The 17,053-nt window shown below is 53.6% G+C and overlaps 1 protein-coding gene across 1 annotated transcript; it reads left to right on the forward strand.

Moving 5' to 3' along the window:
- The first annotated feature begins 2,738 nt into the window (after positions 1-2,738).
- Positions 2,739-16,684, forward strand: Scrt2 (scratch family transcriptional repressor 2). The gene is given in 2 exon segments (NM_001191905.2): positions 2,739-3,128; positions 13,924-16,684. Coding segments are annotated over 2 exon segments (918 nt in total). The 5' UTR covers positions 2,739-2,995; the 3' UTR covers positions 14,709-16,684.
- The last annotated feature ends 369 nt before the right edge of the window (positions 16,685-17,053 follow it).

Here is a 17,053-nt window from a genome sequence, read left to right on the forward strand (position 1 = left end):
CATGTCACACACACGGCTTCTTCTAAACAGGAAGCCAGTGTTGCCTTGCGTCCAACGGGGCTGTCTAGTCTTAGGCTCAGTGTCACTGCTGTGCACCCATGTCACTTATTCCCGGCTTTGTGAGGACTCCTGAAATCTGGCCCAGCCTCCCTCCTAGCCACATAACCTCCCATTCCTCATTCTTCAGCAAGTTCAAGCCCATTGCTGTCCCGGAACCTTTGAACCTGGAATGCCTCTGGCACTGTCTTTGCTTGTTTTTTTGTTTGTTTTTGTTTTAAATTTGTTTTGTTTTGTTTTCTGAGGCTGGCCTACATCTTGGCTAAGCGTCGCCTCCTGTAGAAGCTCCTTGCTGGCTCCATTCTCTAAAGGCCCCAGTACCCTCCATCATTTGTGCTTAGAGCCATGCCCCCCCACCCACCCCCACCTCCTCAGCACTACACACCCCTTTGAAGGGATAGAATTGACTTACAGGTTCCCTGTTCAGTGTTTATTCATTGTCCTTGGGATTTCAGCTCCAAGATAGTGGGGGCTAGGGGCACTTTCTATGCCAATCAACATCCTAATCCCTTCTTAGGTGACAACTTCTATAACCCTCTCAGCAACACCTGAGCCAGCAGCAAGCATTATTTCCCTTTATAAATGCAGAAACTGAGGCACACGTTAGTTGGGCAACTTGCCCAAGGTTCTACAGCGATATGGTAAGTGGGCTGGGAGATTCCCGCACACGCTGTTGAGAGTATGCTGTGTTATGAATCCCTTATATTACAGGCTCAGAGACTGGTGGGCAAGCTGGCTTTGTCTACAATGGTGGAAGTCAATGCTACCCTCTCTAGGAGGGCTGTGTCTTGAGGACAAGTAGAGTCAGCTGGAGTAAATGACACGCTGTCATTTTTTGCAGAGTTCTAGAGGTTAAGGAGCTGGAAGCAGACTCCTTGAGGCTTGAGTACAAGAGGATGATGAAGACCATGAGTTAGGAGCTGAGGTCACCTGAGGGGTAATAATTAATAATAATAATAATAATAATAATAATAATAATAATAATGATGATGATGACCCAAGGGGCAGAATAGGAAGCAATGTAGCTAGGAAGATAAACAGAAAGACTCCCAGATTGTACAGACTCCTGGCAAGACCAGGGACCCAAATGCTACTGGGAGGTTTCTTAGGCACACTTCCAGCACTGTCATATCCCTTGACTTCATAGTGCCAGAGGACACTTAAAGGTTTGGGGTCAACTGCTGCTGAGTCCCTGTGTGATTTGGTCTTCCACTCCCAATTGGCACTGGAAGACCCAGTCCCCAAGGACACCTCCCACTCCATCAGCCTTACATCCATAATAGATGATATGGTCCAGGAAGAGCCCTGCATCCCCAGAGTCCAATACTGGGACTCCAGCACACTGACCTTACCCACATTTACTCTGGCTGATCCACCACCCCGGGGCTTGCCTGACTGCCTCTGAGCAGGAGGCAGAGCGTTCCAGTTCCTTAGTTCCAAGGCATGGTTGCTCTCCCAGATTTGGACTGGATTGGGGAAGGGGGGTCTTCTTAGATCCATCCAGAGACAAAGGAGCTGACCCGCAAAGGGTTCCAGCAGGAGCCCCGCTCCCCCTCCCTTCCCCCTTCCCCCTTCGCAGTCCACGTGTCTCTATTGTCTGCTCCCCCGCTTCAGGGAAAGACACAGCCTCGGATGTGTCAAAACCACCACCCCCCGGCAGCAGGGAAATTAATTACTGGGCGATTTTCACTTCCTCTCGCAGCTCTCGCCTGAGCTAGGCACCGGAACAGGACCGGCTGAGCGAGGCCGTCATCGGCAATGGGGGACCCGCTCTTTCCACCAGTTCTGAAGAAGAAAGTTGAATCCCAAACCCAACAGGGGGCTCTAGTAGGAGCCCAAGCTGGGGGCAGGGAGACTAGTTAGATCTGGGCATCCACACTGCCACTTCAGAACTGGGGCAAAGGGAGCCGACTACAGACAGAGGGTGGTGGCTGGCCCGCTCACTCTTACATCCTCATCCTCCTCCTCCTCCTCCTCCTCCTCCTCCTCCTCCTCCTCCTCCTCCTCCTCCTCCTCCTCCTCCTCCTCCAGTCCTCATGTGCCTGAATTCCACCTGCTCGGGGCGCTCACCCTTCAATCTTCTTGTCTTCTCCCTCTATTTAGCACCTCTCTTTCCCTTTCTTCGCATCCCCCTCGGGGTGTGTGTAGAGAACATCCTTTTTGTGTGTCTGTGTCCTGACCTCTCTTTTTCTCCTGCGGGTGCCTGAGTGTGTTTTGCCACTTTCTCCCTGTGTCTTTCTTGTCTGTTTCTCCTGTCTTTTTGTCCTTCTCTTGCTCTCTCTCTCTCTCTCTCTCTCTCTCTCTCTCTCTCTCTCTCTCACACACACACACACACACACACACACACTCGCACACATTCTGATTCATTCCCATTCTCTCCCTCTCCCTCTCTCTCTCTCTCTCTCTCTCTCTCTCTCTCTCTCTCTCTCTCTCTCTCTCTCTCTCTCTCTCTCTCTCTCTCCCCGCCTGTGTCCCTCTCACTCTCTCCCCTCCTGCCTGCTCGCTGCTCGTTCCTCTCTGCGCCTGGCCTGCCCCCACCGCCGGTTCAGGGGAACGTGTGCGGAGCGATTGTCCTGGGGGACATTTGATGGATTAGAGCGCTGAACAGTTCCATTGCTGGGGGACCACCTGATCTCCTCCAGCCTGCGTCCCATATAAAGCCGGCAGCCGGAGTGCTGAACACAGCTCCAGCGACCGCCTGTGTGCGCGCCGCCGCCGCCGCCGCCGCCGCCGCCGCCGCCGCCGCCGCCGCCGCCGCTGCCGCGCCCGAGCGGCACCGGAGCCCGAGCCGCGACCGTCGCCACCCCGCCGGCTCCGCGGCCGCCCGCCCGCTGGGAGCTGTCCAGTGCTGAAGCCCGTGCCGACAGCCAATCGCGCCGGCCGGCCGCCTCCCCCACCGGGCCTCCGGTGCCCCGCGAGCCCCCCGCCCGGCTGCACCATGCCGCGTTCCTTCCTGGTGAAGAAGATCAAAGCGGATGGCTTCCAGTGCAGCGGGGTGCCAGCCCCCACCTACCACCCCCTGGAGACTGCCTACGTGCTGCCCGGTACCCGCGGGCCTCCGGGGGACAACGGTGAGTGGGCCCTGTGGGAGGGAAGCGGAGGGTCCCCAACTTGGGCTGCAGCAGGGAACCGCGGAGGAGACGTCTCTGGCCGAGTGCACCCCCGGGACTTCCAGAGGACCGGCCGGGCGGGGCTGGGGCTAGGTCGTACAAAGGAAAGTGGCAGGGTCGGTTCATCCCGCAGCCACGCGCCAGCCGGGACTTTGAAAGTTGTGGCCCTACAATAAGGCTGGAGTGAGGGGTGACAGAGAGAGGACGCCCCTAAAAGGCTAGTGGGGGTGGCTTGTAGTACCTTCTCACTGTTGAGGGAGAGAAACTGGAGAGAGCTGCCTGCGTGCTCCCTGGTGGGAAGGTAAGGGACCAGGACTGCCAATCGCCAGGGGAAGGAGATTGGCTCTCTGGGGAAAGTGGGAGCACCCGCCCCCCCTTCGACCATACTCCCCCTGGCAATGGCAGACAAGTGCCCTCCAGCCCTCCTCTCTCCAACTCTTTTGTTACCCTCTGCCACATGCCTGCCAAAGGCTGGGCCTGTCTTAGGGGCTCAAAGGATGAGATTATTGGAAGGGGTTCCCTCCTGGTCCTCTAGACTGCACTCCCCTCTCTTCAGCTTCTCACCCTACCCCAACAACCAAAACTGCAGTTCCTCTGAAACCCTCCACATCCTGCCCCACCCCCACACCCCATCTCTTCTTTAGAGCAAGTTCTTGTCAGATGGAGGATTTGGGGAACAAGAGGTCATGCAAGCCCCAAAGGGGGTGACCTTCAGAGAGCAACAGAGGGGTGCTTCTGTGAACCTATTCCTCACCAAGGGGTGCTCATAATAGCACTCATCAGCCCCTCCAGGACAGGTGTCTGGGAAGGAGGGGTTACTTTGGTAGTGAGACATCTGACATCACAGGGGTGGGGGAAGAAGAGCGAGGAGCGAGGCACTAAGAGTAAGTCTGAACTGGGCACCCTGGTGAACTGCACTGAAGTGGCGGACAGGAACCCAGGCAGGTGGGGGCATCTCCTAGGGGACTTCCAAGCACTCAGCCACATGCCAGCATTCTGCCAAGCCGGGTAAAGAGAATTTGCTGAGCAAATGGCTCTGTGACCTCATCAAGGTCAAAGAAGTTAGACAGTGATCAAGGATGCTTCTTAGAGCCCCTCAGCTCCTAACACCACTTAGCCACCTACAGGAACACCTCCCTTCCGTCACTGCTCTGCCCACATCTCCCACTCTGCTATCCTGTTTTCTTGACCTCCAGGACCTTGGGGTGGAAGGCCCAGGGAGATGGCTGACAGGACAGAGAGTGGACCCGGGGTTGTGCCAAGGCTGGGGAGTCTTGCTGAGAGCTGGTAGGAGGTAAAGTCTCCCCAGGTTTGGGATCCATGAGATCCCTTAAGAGACTAATATAAAACTCCTGCAGCCCGCCTGAACCTGTCCGCAGGCCAGCTGAAGAAACCCAGAGAATTTCTCATGCACAGCCAAAACTGCAGGCTGTTCCTCAGAAAGGAGGCAGGAGAATGCCTTGCCTTGAATCCCGTCCAAAGAGGCTTTGGAAAAAGCCCCTTAGTGAATGATGGGAAGTAAGATGGAGACGGAGTTGTCTTTCTGTAAGTCCCGCCAGGTTCAGCAGCCTAAAACCACCGTTGTCTTTGTCCCTTTCCTAAAGGGATCAACTCCCATGCCTCTGGGAAAGCCTAGGAGCTGCTCTAAACACCTGCCTGGCTTGGAGCTCAATACTCAATAGGGTGGCTCTGGGTCTGTGACTTGTACCATGACCTTGGACAAGTGACTTCCCTTCCCTAGAAGTGCAAGAGTGTAGATGTCATGAACTAGGTAAGCATCCTTCCAAGTTTCCAAGACAAGCTCTGTTTCTGTGGAAGGTTTAACTGATGTGGAAGACACTGGGTCTAAGGGAATCCACTGTCATGGTTTCCTTGGGGGCTCTCTTCACCCCTGCTATGTCTGAGAGGGGTAGCTTTCCCAGGCCTGTCTCTGCCAGCTCTCACAGCAGAATAGGTCATCCAGCCTGGGCCACCTTGCCTTGTTGGCTGTGAACGGTCAGTGTGGAAATCAGGAAAGATGGCCTTTCTGGCCTTTAAACTAGAAAACATAGGTTCTGTTCTTCCTTGTTTTTCAAGGGCCTCTTCCCTGGATGGGGTGTGGTCCAGACTGTGCAATGAGGGCTCCCTGCATGAGTAAGTGTTCTGAGGGTCCTCAGAGAGCCTGCCGGCTCCTGGTGGCCCGTTGTCTCTCCGCTCTGCCGGAAATAACCTTGCTGAGCATTTGAGGGAAGTGTGAAAAATTGCTGAGCTGACAGTTTTCCTCTCTCCCCCAGTGTGTATAAGTGTGCTGGGTAAACAAGGAGAAAGAGGGGAGGGGAGATGAGGAGAAAGAGGGATGTATAGAGGGAGAAGGAGGGAGGCAGAGGGACAGCCCAGGGCTGGAGGTAGTTCCAGTTATTAGAAAGATTCTCATACAAACCATTTCTGCAGCTTGGGATGCAGGGTTAAGGATGAAACTGGGGGTGCTGGGCCTGGAAGGGAGAACTATAGATGTAGAAGTCAAGCAGTGTTCCTCATAAAAGCATAGGACCCCAAATGAAGTAGACCCCTCCAGCTCTGGGAGTGCCTAAGAATTCTAGAGAGTTCCCAGAGAACACCCCTACACACACACACATTCTCTCTCTCTCTCTCTCTCTCTCTCTCTCTCTCTCTCTCTCTCTCTCTCCACACACACACACACACACACACTCCTTGCCCTTCTTAGCCTCTGAAAATAAACATCATGTGTACTTGGTTCCAGACTGACTCTAGGCCCACAGAACCTCTAATAAGGAAGGGACACTCCCTCCAAGTTAGAAGAACTTAGGATAGAGTCTTCTAGAACCCTGAGAAGAAATAGAGACAAGATCTAATTTCCCCAGCCTTTCAACAAGATGTACTTTCTTCCCCTTGGCTCCTGTGACCCCTCTAGAGTTGGTTTCCTCCAGGGAGTCTTTTTTTCTCTTGCTTCCAGGGTGCCTCTAAGCATAGAAATGCCAAATCACACTCTCCTTCATCCCCCCACCTCCAGAACCTAGACTCCCAACTCTACCAAGCCTACCCTCTCAGCCCCAGAGCCCATTGCTCTGTGCTGGGACTCTGCAGTTTAGAGAGAGAGCAGCTGTTTACCGCCTGCATATCAGTGGTCTCTGTGGACCTCTGCCAAGGACATCTCCTGGAGTGTCCATCTCCCCTCACACTTGCCTCCAACCTCCAGCTGGGAGCCATGGCCCCCCTCTCTACCCTAGCCCTGTCTTACCCACACCCTTGCAGAGTGCACCCTCCCTGGCAGACAGGGATCAATGCCGATCCAATAACACAGTTGTCTGCCCTCTGCAGCTACATTAAGCCTCCCCCAGCAGGCTGAGGAAAGCTCCTGTCCTACCCATGGGCTTATCTAGCTGACCACATTATACTGGCTCCCGCTTCCTTTTGCTGCATCTGATGGCGCCGAGTAGTCGCTCCAGAGCTGGGCCCGGGAGCCCAGCTAAATAGACTCAGCTGCAGTATATCCTTCCCACACCTCAAAAAGTCCATCTGGGAATGCAGAGGGCTATCCCAATTCTTCGGCAGAGGGAGCCCAGAGAAGGCGGGGTAAGTGCCCAAGGACACACAGCAGGCCCATGTGTTTGAAACCATGTGGCGTTTGGCCATGTTGATCTTGGTCTAGAGTTGAGGTCTACCTTAAAGACATTTACATAACCCAGCCCATCGTTGATATCCAACCTCAGATTGAGGACCGGGCTTAGACTGCAACCAAGGTCAGTGTCTAAGGTTACAGGGCCAAATCTGGTATTCAGAACACATTCACAATGCCTAGAAACTGGTCCAGCTCAAGATTCTTGGACCAGGACTAAGATCTAGGTGCAATTTCCAATCCAAGGTCATTCCAGACCTATCTCAAGCCTGACTGGGATAGAATTTTAGGGGGTAGCTTTAACTCACCTTTCATCAGCCTCAGTTTCTCTCTCATGAAAGGAACAGCTAAGCATGAGCTAGTTCGGCTCTGACTGGGGACTCGAGTCTAGCTTCCCTGTGAATTATCAGGATTCAGTGGGAGTACGGTGGAGTACTCACATAGAATAGGGGACCAATGCAGAGCTGGGGGCTGGCAGTGATTCCTGAGAGGGCTGGATAGTAATCAAGGCCCTTAGGTCAGTCACAGTACACATCCCGGCATCTCTGGAGTCACACACATGCACACATACCTCCTGTGCTGAGGGAGGGCAGCCTGGAGTAATTGCTTCCATCTACAAAACAAAAAAGGCTTGGAGGACTCTGAAGGGGATAGACAATAGGACCTGTCATACACCCATTATTGGATGCTCCAGGGCCCAGAGCCTGGGAGCCTTATTGGGGGTGAGCTGAGATGCTGCTGAAAGAGTTGGGGGGCCCAGGTCTCTGGATCTGCTTCCCCACTGTTTTCTCCTGGAGTACGTGTCTGCTGCCAGCCTCCAGGTGAGGGACTTTGGAATAGACTCTTTTGATTGTACCCTTCTGGGGCAGAAATGAGGAACACTGAGGTGGTGGGCCATGTACAGCACACCTCCAGACCTGGAGGCACATACTTCTATCACCATGGCCAGCCTCTTGTAAAGTCTTTCCTATTGATTCCCACAGAGCTGTGGGCCTCCTTATGAGCCACAGGAACTGGGTCACTGTTAGGAAAGCCCAGAACACAGGGAATTTCAGGAGCCGGGGGTTAGGGGGGAGAGCTGGAATTCTCTAGAAGCCCCTTGGGTCTGGCTGGGGTCAGTAGGCATCAGCCCCGGGCTCTACAGCCCTGGTTGTGTTCAGCCAGACCCTGCACTCTGCCCCCTGCACCCCTGTGGACAGATGTTCAGAGGTACCAGCTGCCAGACCTTTGGAGAAGGTGGGTGTCATTCTGGTCCAGTGCCCAGGGAACAGCTAACAAAGATGCTATAATAGGGGGAGGGGGAGTTACCCAGCCCTTTGCCCAGCTTTGTGAGCAGACAGGAGAAACTATTTTTATCCTGCTTTGCTGCTGACAGACCTGGCTTTCTGCTCAGCTGGCTGGCGCTGATTCTTGAGGCCTGAGGCCCTGGCACAGCAAGAAATAGCTCTAAATATACCCACGCAGCATCCCCACGGCCCCCACTGCAGCAGGATGAGTCCTCTCCAGGAACCCAGCAGCCCCCTTCCCATCCCAGAACGGGAAGGTGGGACTGGGCTAGAAGTTCCCTGGGGGAAACTTGGCACCCTGGGAGTGTTGGGGAACACTAGGGAGAAAAGCTTTGGGTTGGATCCATTCATTAAGAAAAGGAGGCCACAGGCGGGCTCTAATGAGCGCTTGTGGTATGACCCCAGGAATCAAGGCCCCTCTCCAGGGGGTATGGGAAGATATAACCTTAGACTTGGGCTAATGTCGTAAGTCACAGCAAGGGCCTCACATACAGTGAATATTCAGTAAATGTGAGTCACTATGGTTTAGTATCATCATTTGCAAAAAAACAAAACAAAACAGAAAGCTGGACCATTTTCCAGAGCTACAGTTTCTCCCCACTCCATCACATCACTGCCCCAGGAGACACAGGTCAACTGTGTGGCACTAAAACAACCCCGCCCAGCTGCTTCTCTATCCCTTCTCTGCAGGCCGGCCCCCAGTCTCTCTCTGATGTTCTGGAGAAAATACTGGCTATGGATCCTGACTCCCTGTCTAGTGACCTTGGGCAAGTCCTCTGCCCTCACCAGGCTTCTGGCACACTGAAGCACCTGTTCCCAGGGCCGGCTGGTGTTGACTGCAAGGCTAGCAGACACAGTAGGATTTGCAAGACTTCCTCTCCCACCCTAGGATCAGGCAGGTACACGAGACTATGGAAAGGGGCTCCAGCACGTTAAGCCTTAAAATTTCTATCCCTCCCATGGCATCAGGTGTTTGTTTTTTTTTAAATGGATGCCGCAGTCCCAAGCATGCAGACTCTTCGACATTGTAAAGTGTCATGCACACCTTCTGAGTCCTCCCCATAAGCTTGGGAGAGGTTCTTCTGATCCTTGTCCCTGGGAAGATCTCAGACTATAGAGGCCCCAGCACTTACCTGAGGTCACACCGCTAAGGTCAGTCAGGGGGTAAGCCAAGTGTCTTCCCTTTGTGCCCCACTTGGGCAGGACCCAATCAAAAGAACCTTTCTCTGCTTGTCAGCTGGAGGACAAACTTCTATATCCCAACCCCGAGTGGGTTCTATGCTAGGGTGAAGGCCTGATGTACAGTGTTTTTGAGGATCTTCTGAGGTTCAGGCCAAAGAGGTCACACAGCGTGAGACACTACATCTCTGGACAACATCAGGAACACAGGAGTGATCATGACAATGGCTTGAGAGGCTGGATGCCGTGTGCATGGTGTGGGTTTGATCTCCTTACAGGCATTAGCTTCCATTATGGACTCCCTTGTGCAGATATGGTGGACTGAACCTGAGTCCTTTGCCCAGTGTCACACAGGGAGACATCTGTGGATTGGAAGGGAAAGGGAAGCGAGGAGTAAGATGTAAAGGGGACAAAAGACATCACATAGGGATTGACTTTAGCATGATACAGAAAGGTTTTTAGTGCATCCTTCTTCCCCTGCACGCAGAACCCAGAGAGGTTAAGCAACCTGCTGACATCACAAAGAACTACCCAATCCTAACATGGCCAAGCAAAGTGTCATCATATGACGTTCCTAACTGATGATAACTCTCATAGGCTGGGGACCCTTGGTGCTGATCCTGAAAGCGATCCCATAAGTATCTCTAGGCAAATGAGCAGCTGTTGTTGGGAGAATCCCTATTTCCACAGAGAGCCCTGTTTCAGGATAAGATGCTGCAGTACTGGAAGTGACCAGAAGAGGGCACCACACGCAGCACACCAGGGTGTAGGAAAGATCCTTGAGCTCCTACTATACACCAGTCTTTTTCATTAGAACATACATGATGGGGAAACTACACAACCCAGAGGAGGAAACAGAAACCCAGAGAGAAGCAGCAAGAAGCTCCCAGATGGATGCTAAGGAGACCATAACACAAAAATACAGCTGGGGAGAGTTGGGACAGTGAACCAATGTTAGAGAGTAACAAGTCGACAGGCAATGTCCCTAGAACTGTGGCCCCAGGTGTGTCACTTACCTTCCTTGGGGCTTGGTGTTTGGGTAACCACACTTTTGTGAGGATAGAATGTACTCACATATGCCAAACCCTTCGAACAGAGCCAGGCATCTCATCGGGGGTCCTCTACTGACATTGCAGAGGCACAGAGGAGTCGAGTGTTTTGTCCAAGGTCACACAGCTATGGGGGGGAATGTAACTCAGTATCAGAGTGCTTGGCTAGCATGCACAAGGCCCTGGGCTCAAGTCCAAAGGAGGAGGGAGGAAGGAAGGGAAGGAGAGAGCAAGGGATGATCTGATGGCGGAGGTCACTGCATTAGTTGCTTCCCTCTCACTATGATAAAACACCTTGACTGAGGAAACATTTTATAAAAGACTTTATTGAGGCTTATGGCTCCAGAGGAGTGCAAGTCCATGACGGCAGAGTGGAGGAGGTATGGGGGCTGGAACAGGAAGCTGCGAACTTACATTTCCAATGGCACAAAGCAGAGAGAGCAGACTGGGAATGGTGTGAGGCTTTGAAACACCGAAGCCTGTCCCTGGTGACAGACTTCCTCCTTTAGGCCACACCTCCAAAGCCTGCCCAAACAGTGCCACCAACTGGGACACCTCTTTCAAACCACCACAATCACACAGCTGGAACTGATATTGTTGAGAGCCCCAATGCAGACAGACTGACTCCAAAGCCATGCTTTTAACCAGTATGTCACCATCCACTAAGAAGAGGGCATACAAAGTGGTAGTCACTGCTGGACACAGTGATGTTTATCTTTAATCCCATCGCTTGGGAGGCTCTCTCTGTGAGTATGAGGGCAGCCTGGTCTACATAGTGAGACCCGGGACGACCAGAGCTACACAGTAAGACCCTGTCTTGAAAATAATAAATAAATAAATAAATAAATAAATAAATAAATAAATTGCTGGTCACATGATCAGACCAAATCACATGACCACTCCCAACAGATCTCATCTCATACCTCATTTACAGGGACCCAAGACACTGAAAGACAGATGACTTGCCCAAGGTCATTCTACTATAGCATTTGTGTCCTGGGGTCAAACTGCCCTCCCCCTTCCATGGCCTTTGAGGTGTGAACCTGTTCCGAGAGCAGGTGGACGGGATGGCTGACAGCCTGGCTGCTGATCTCTGACACTCACTCCAATGTACTAGGTGCCACTGGCTGGGGTCCTGGAGACAGGAGGGGCCTAGCCCCTACCCGTCCTTGGGTGTCTCCTAAGGTATAAGGAACAGAGTGGTGCAGTAGGTTCCCCTCTGTGTTCCACCCCATAAGCAAAGTCCCATCACTCCATACCTCAGTTTCCTTATCTGTCAGAGACTTCTGTAAGGACTCAAAGTGGCAATAGAGCTTAGTGCAGGGCCTGGCACCCACCAGTACTCAGTAAACAGCTCAGTACACCATGTGGACAGGCTAAAGGAGGAGAGTGTCTGAGAACACCCATGAAATAAATAACCCAGCCCTTGACAAAAGTGTCAGACTGGCTCCCGGCATGAGCAGTCCCAGCCTTCCAGATGGGAGAGGGGATGAGTGCTTCTGGGCCAGTCACCCTGCCTCTTGAATTAGAAAACACTCACCACCATTGTCCCCTTGCTTCCGACCTTCCTGCTGAGTCATCCACCTGATTCCCAGTCTGTTCTGTTTGCAGAGGGTCCTGGGCAGGCCACAGATAGAACCAAGAAAAATGGACACAGACTAGTGGTGTTGGGCAGTAGTGTGTCCATCCTAAATGCCAAAAGAGGAAGAGGCCTGGAGGATGGTCAGCCAGGTCCTTTAAGGGAAAGACGCTGGCCAAAGTACCCAGCCTGCCAGACATAACTGTAATCGTGCTTACAAAGTCAGCTGCTCCTTCATGAAGGAAGCCATGGGCAGAGGGCGTCACAGGTCCCTGAGGTCAGATGGAGAGAGCCAAATGGAACTGCCACTCTTCAGCTGTGAAAGCTGGGGAAGGGCCTAACCCCTATTGTTCTCTGGAAGCAAAGGACAATGGGAACACTTGGTAATTAAGTGCTGGATGATAAGTTTGCTCAGTGTCTGTGAGGAGCTCTCAGAGGAGCCCAGCCCCCAGGGTCCCCAGGGAAAGGACTAAGATCAGAAGAGGCCATGGGAGTCAGAGACAAATGGGGTGGCCCCTGATCTCCAGAAGCCCCTACAGATTCCCCTGAGAGAGCCTCAGCCTGCCCATACAGCAGTCACTCAAACGCATGACAGACAAGATTTCTGGTCTAAACTCCAGTAGAGCAGGTGGAGAGAGCATCTGTGTCTGTGTGTCTGTATTTCTCTCTCTCTCTCTCTCTCTCTCTCTCTCTCTCTCTCTCTCTCACACACACACACACACACACACACACACACACACACACACACACACACACGTTCGTGTGGCTCAGGAAGACTTTTATCCTGATGTCATTATGACAAGCCACACTCTTGACTCTGTCGGGTCCTCCAGAACAGGCACATGGGTCTAGTTGGGACTCTGATTCCTTTATGCAACATTTACTCATTGCACACCTACTGTGTGCCAGGCAGGGCCAAGTATACAGACCCATTCCTAGAGAATTCCAAGTGTAGGGGGAGAGGCAGACAATAATAATCTTCATTGAAACCACTTTTTCAGGCAAAAAGAAAGAAGTCTAATTATTATGCTAACAATAATGTTTATATAACATTATTGTGCACTCTCAATTTCTTTACATGTGAAACGGGTCATGGTCAATGGTCATGGAGTTAAACTGTAAAGCATGAAGTCTAGGCTGGCAAACAGTAAGTACTTAATACTTAGACGTTTACCATCCATCACTTTACATTGGGTTCTGTCAAAGACTCTGGAGCTGGGTGTCCAATTAATTACAAGCTCCATTCAAAGCAAGCATTTTTAAAGACAAGGTCTCACTGTGTTGCTCAAACTGGTCTCGAATTCCTGACCTCAAATGATCCTCCTGCTTCGGCCTCCCTCTCACTCCCGAGTACCTGGAGCAAAACATGCACCACCTATAAGCTCCGTTCGCAGGTAAGAAATGCCACGAAGTAAAAAAAAAAAAAAAGAAAAAGAAAAAAGAAAAAGAAAGAAAGAAAAAGAAATGCCGCGATGGCAAAGGCTGTGTAGTATCTAATGCCTTTAATTCCAGCACTCAGACAGGCAGAGACAGGAGGATCTCTGTGAATTCCAGGTTAGCTTAATTACTACACAGCAAGTCCCAGGACAGCTAAGGCTACATAGTCTCCTAACAATTAATTAATTAATTAATTAATTAATTAATTAATTGATTTTTTAAAAGGCAGAGATTTGCGCATGTTACAGAGGCGGAACGGTGGAACGGCAGAACATTCTTGGGGTTTGAGGGGGGCATCTTTAGGGTGCAGAGGCTGCTCCACGCTTAGATTGCTTGCCTGTCCCTCTGTGCCTCAGTCTCCTACAGAGTGTAAAGCTACCTTCACTGCTGTGCGTACTAGTGACAGTGCGGGGCAAATGCGCAGAACTGAGTCAACCTTTGCACCAACAGAGGAGATTTTTCTACTCAGGGAGATTCTAGACCGGACTGGGCAGGCTGCATGGGCGCCGGTTTCCTGCCAGGTTGGCTGGGTTTGCATTGGCCTAGGGTAACCTGCGGGGAAACAACCCCAGCCCCACCTCGGCCTCACACTCCTCTTTGTCACCCGCAGGTTATGTGGCGCACTGCATGCCCCCCAGCGGTTATGATGGCGAGCAGAAGCCTGGGCTGGAGCTGGCGCCCACAGAGCCCGCCTACCCGGCCGCGGCGTCCGAGGAGTACAGCGACCCCGAGAGCCCACAGTCCAGCCTGTCGGCGCGCTACTTCCGCGGGGAGGCGGCCGTGACCGACAGCTACTCCATGGACGCCTTCTTCATTTCTGATGGGCGTTCGCGGCGGCGCCGGGCCGGGGCTGGCGGGGACGCGGCAGGCGCAGGGGATGGGGGCGGCGGCGGGGAGCGCGCGGGGCGCTCGGGGGCGACGGCGGGAGGCGGGCACCGGCACGCATGCGCAGAGTGCGGCAAGACGTACGCCACGTCGTCGAACCTGAGCCGCCACAAGCAGACGCACCGCAGCCTGGACAGCCAGCTGGCGCGCAAGTGCCCGACGTGTGGCAAGGCCTACGTGTCTATGCCCGCGCTCGCCATGCACGTGCTCACGCACAACCTGCGCCACAAGTGCGGCGTGTGCGGCAAGGCCTTCTCCCGGCCCTGGTTGCTCCAGGGCCACATGCGCTCGCACACCGGCGAGAAGCCCTTTGGTTGCGCGCACTGCGGCAAGGCCTTCGCCGACCGCTCCAACCTGCGCGCGCACATGCAGACGCACTCGGCCTTCAAGCACTACCGCTGCCGCCAGTGCGACAAGAGCTTCGCGCTCAAGTCCTACCTCCACAAGCACTGCGAGGCTGCCTGCGTGAAGGCCGCCGAGCCTCCGCCTTCCGCCGGCCCGGCCAGCTGAGCCTCTGCCATGCGGGATGCCCGCAGAGGCTTCTCCCATCCCTCAGTCTGCGTCTCCCCTGCCTGCGCCCTGGGTGGGGTGGGGATGAACCCTATCTTGGCCTAGAACTTTCTTTTCAACCCCGACTAAGCCCACCATTCATTTCCTGCATCTGATCTTCCTTCGCACCCACCTACTTTGTCCATTCTGGCCACCACTCGGACCTTGACCCCATGTCTGGCCTTTAAGGCTCCCAACTCAGGCACCAGGTCCGTACCTCTTCCAGGTCCCGGCGCTGGAAGTTTCTCCGGCCCCGACTCTAGGCTGTGTTCCTTCACTAGATCTCTCTTCGCATTTCTCAGCTGAGTCATTGGCCATTCCTTTATTGGAGCCCTCAATCTAAACCCAAATGTACCCTTGATTTCCTATCTGCCTCAGTTTCCCTGTTCACACAGTCCTATCCTTGGGTCTCTGCTGAATTTCTGTGTGTGTGTGTGTGTGTGTGTGTGTGTGTGTGCGCGCGCGCGCGCGCGCGCGCGAGCTCATGCATGCGTGCAGGTGTCTGTCTGTCTGTCTGTGTCTGTCCATCCAGGAATCTAATCTTCACCATTCTTGGTGTCATTTGCCTGTCCATCCCTGAGCCCTTCCATGCTTGGGCCTTAGCTCCAGCCACTTAAGCGATTCCACCTGACATTCTCAGTCTAACCGGATCTCTCCAGTTCCTTCTTCCTTCTAGTAGCTCCCCAGTCCTCAGTTTTCCTAGCCGGGAACAGACTTGGGAGGCAGCCCAGGGCTCTGCCCTCTCAGGTGACCCCTCTTGGCCCAGGACAATTCCCGCCTAGGCCTCAGGCCTGGAGCTGCGATTTCCCAGTTTCTGAGCACTTTCCCTCACCCCGGGCCTACAGGTTCGCCTCGGCCATTGCTAGAGGACAGCCTGGAGCAGCACCTCACCCATGGACACATCCCCTCGTCCGGCAGGGCCCCTTCCACTATTTATTTGTGTATTTATTTATTTATCTATTTATTATTCTATTTAATCTCTTGGCTTCACCCAGGGACTGTCTGGCTTCCCCAGCTGGACTGGGAAGTCAAAGGGCAGAGTCAGCAAGGCCGTCGCTCGCTGCTCCTCCCCTTATGGGTCTAGGGAGAAGCCCACCCACATCAGAGCCTGAACTCCTTAGGAAGAGGCCTGGAGAAATGGGGGGAGGCGGAGCCTGCTGATCCTCATCTGGCAGGGGAGGGGCCATCAGAAGGTCCTATTTGGGGGCAGGTCCCCGGCCTTCTGAGCCTTCCACTCCTGTCCCAGGAAGCCCTTCTGGAGCCTCTCCCTTTGTTTCTTATTTATTCCTCTTTCAGAGGGACCCCAGGTTCCAGGGACCGACTGAGCCCCGGACCCCGCTGGGGCCTCTGGCCTGTTCCCGGGAGGAGTGCTCTCTCCCGGCCACGACTATGCAACTCTCCCGGGCAGAGGGGCCGGGACTGCCAGCCAGGCGCCTATTGGCCACCACTACCTCCTCCACCGCGCTTTTGCATGCCCGGGCGAGGACCGAAGCACACACCTCCGCGCGCACCGGCCCGGCCCCCTCTGCTTTAAGCACACGCCTCTTCCCACGTCCCTCTGTGTTCCCTTTGTGGGCAAGAGCCCTGGACGCTCAGACCTCCTTCCCCTCCCCCTAGCCACAAAAGAGGGTGGAGACTGCAGACCGCCCCAGGTTGCTCTCTAGGGCTTCGGAGGGGGTGGAGCTTCATTGAGCCCCAGGCTCCCGGAGGGAGGCTGCAGAGATGGTGGGAGAGAGAGGGGTCACCAGAAGCAATTATGGAGGGTGCTGACCCTGTAAATAGGAACTTCTGACAGCAATAATTTCCCATGCATGCTAAATCTTTTGGACCCTCCCTTGTCGTACCCCCAACTCACCCCCTCACCCCTATTCCTTTCCCATCTTCAGCAGTATTACTTGTAACGCAATTCAGGGATATTAAAGGGACTTTGGCCACTCTCCAGCGCCTCCAGACCTTTAACGGGACCGTATTTAGACCCGCCCCCTAGTGCCTATAGCTTTTCCCTCCACACACCTCCGGACAGATGGCTAAGAGTTGAACAGTGTGCTAGTGCTCCAACAATGGTGGCATTATGAGACAATCTACCTGCAACGCACAGTCTCCAATGGGGTCTGAGGATGGCACTGCTTAGCTTCCCACCTGCAGCCTCTGGGACGACACACTGTCCTGGTCCTCTGTAGTATCCAGTTCAGAAACAACCTCCATGCTAGCTAGATCGAGGGCTTATACTCTAGGTAAATCTCTATGAAGCAGAAGGCCGTTAATGCAGGGAAAGATCTGTGGGAAAGATGGAGTCCTCAGCTGTT

This window comes from Rattus norvegicus, chromosome 3, assembly GCF_036323735.1.
Source record: "Rattus norvegicus strain BN/NHsdMcwi chromosome 3, GRCr8, whole genome shotgun sequence".
Classification (NCBI taxonomy): domain Eukaryota; kingdom Metazoa; phylum Chordata; class Mammalia; order Rodentia; family Muridae; genus Rattus; species Rattus norvegicus.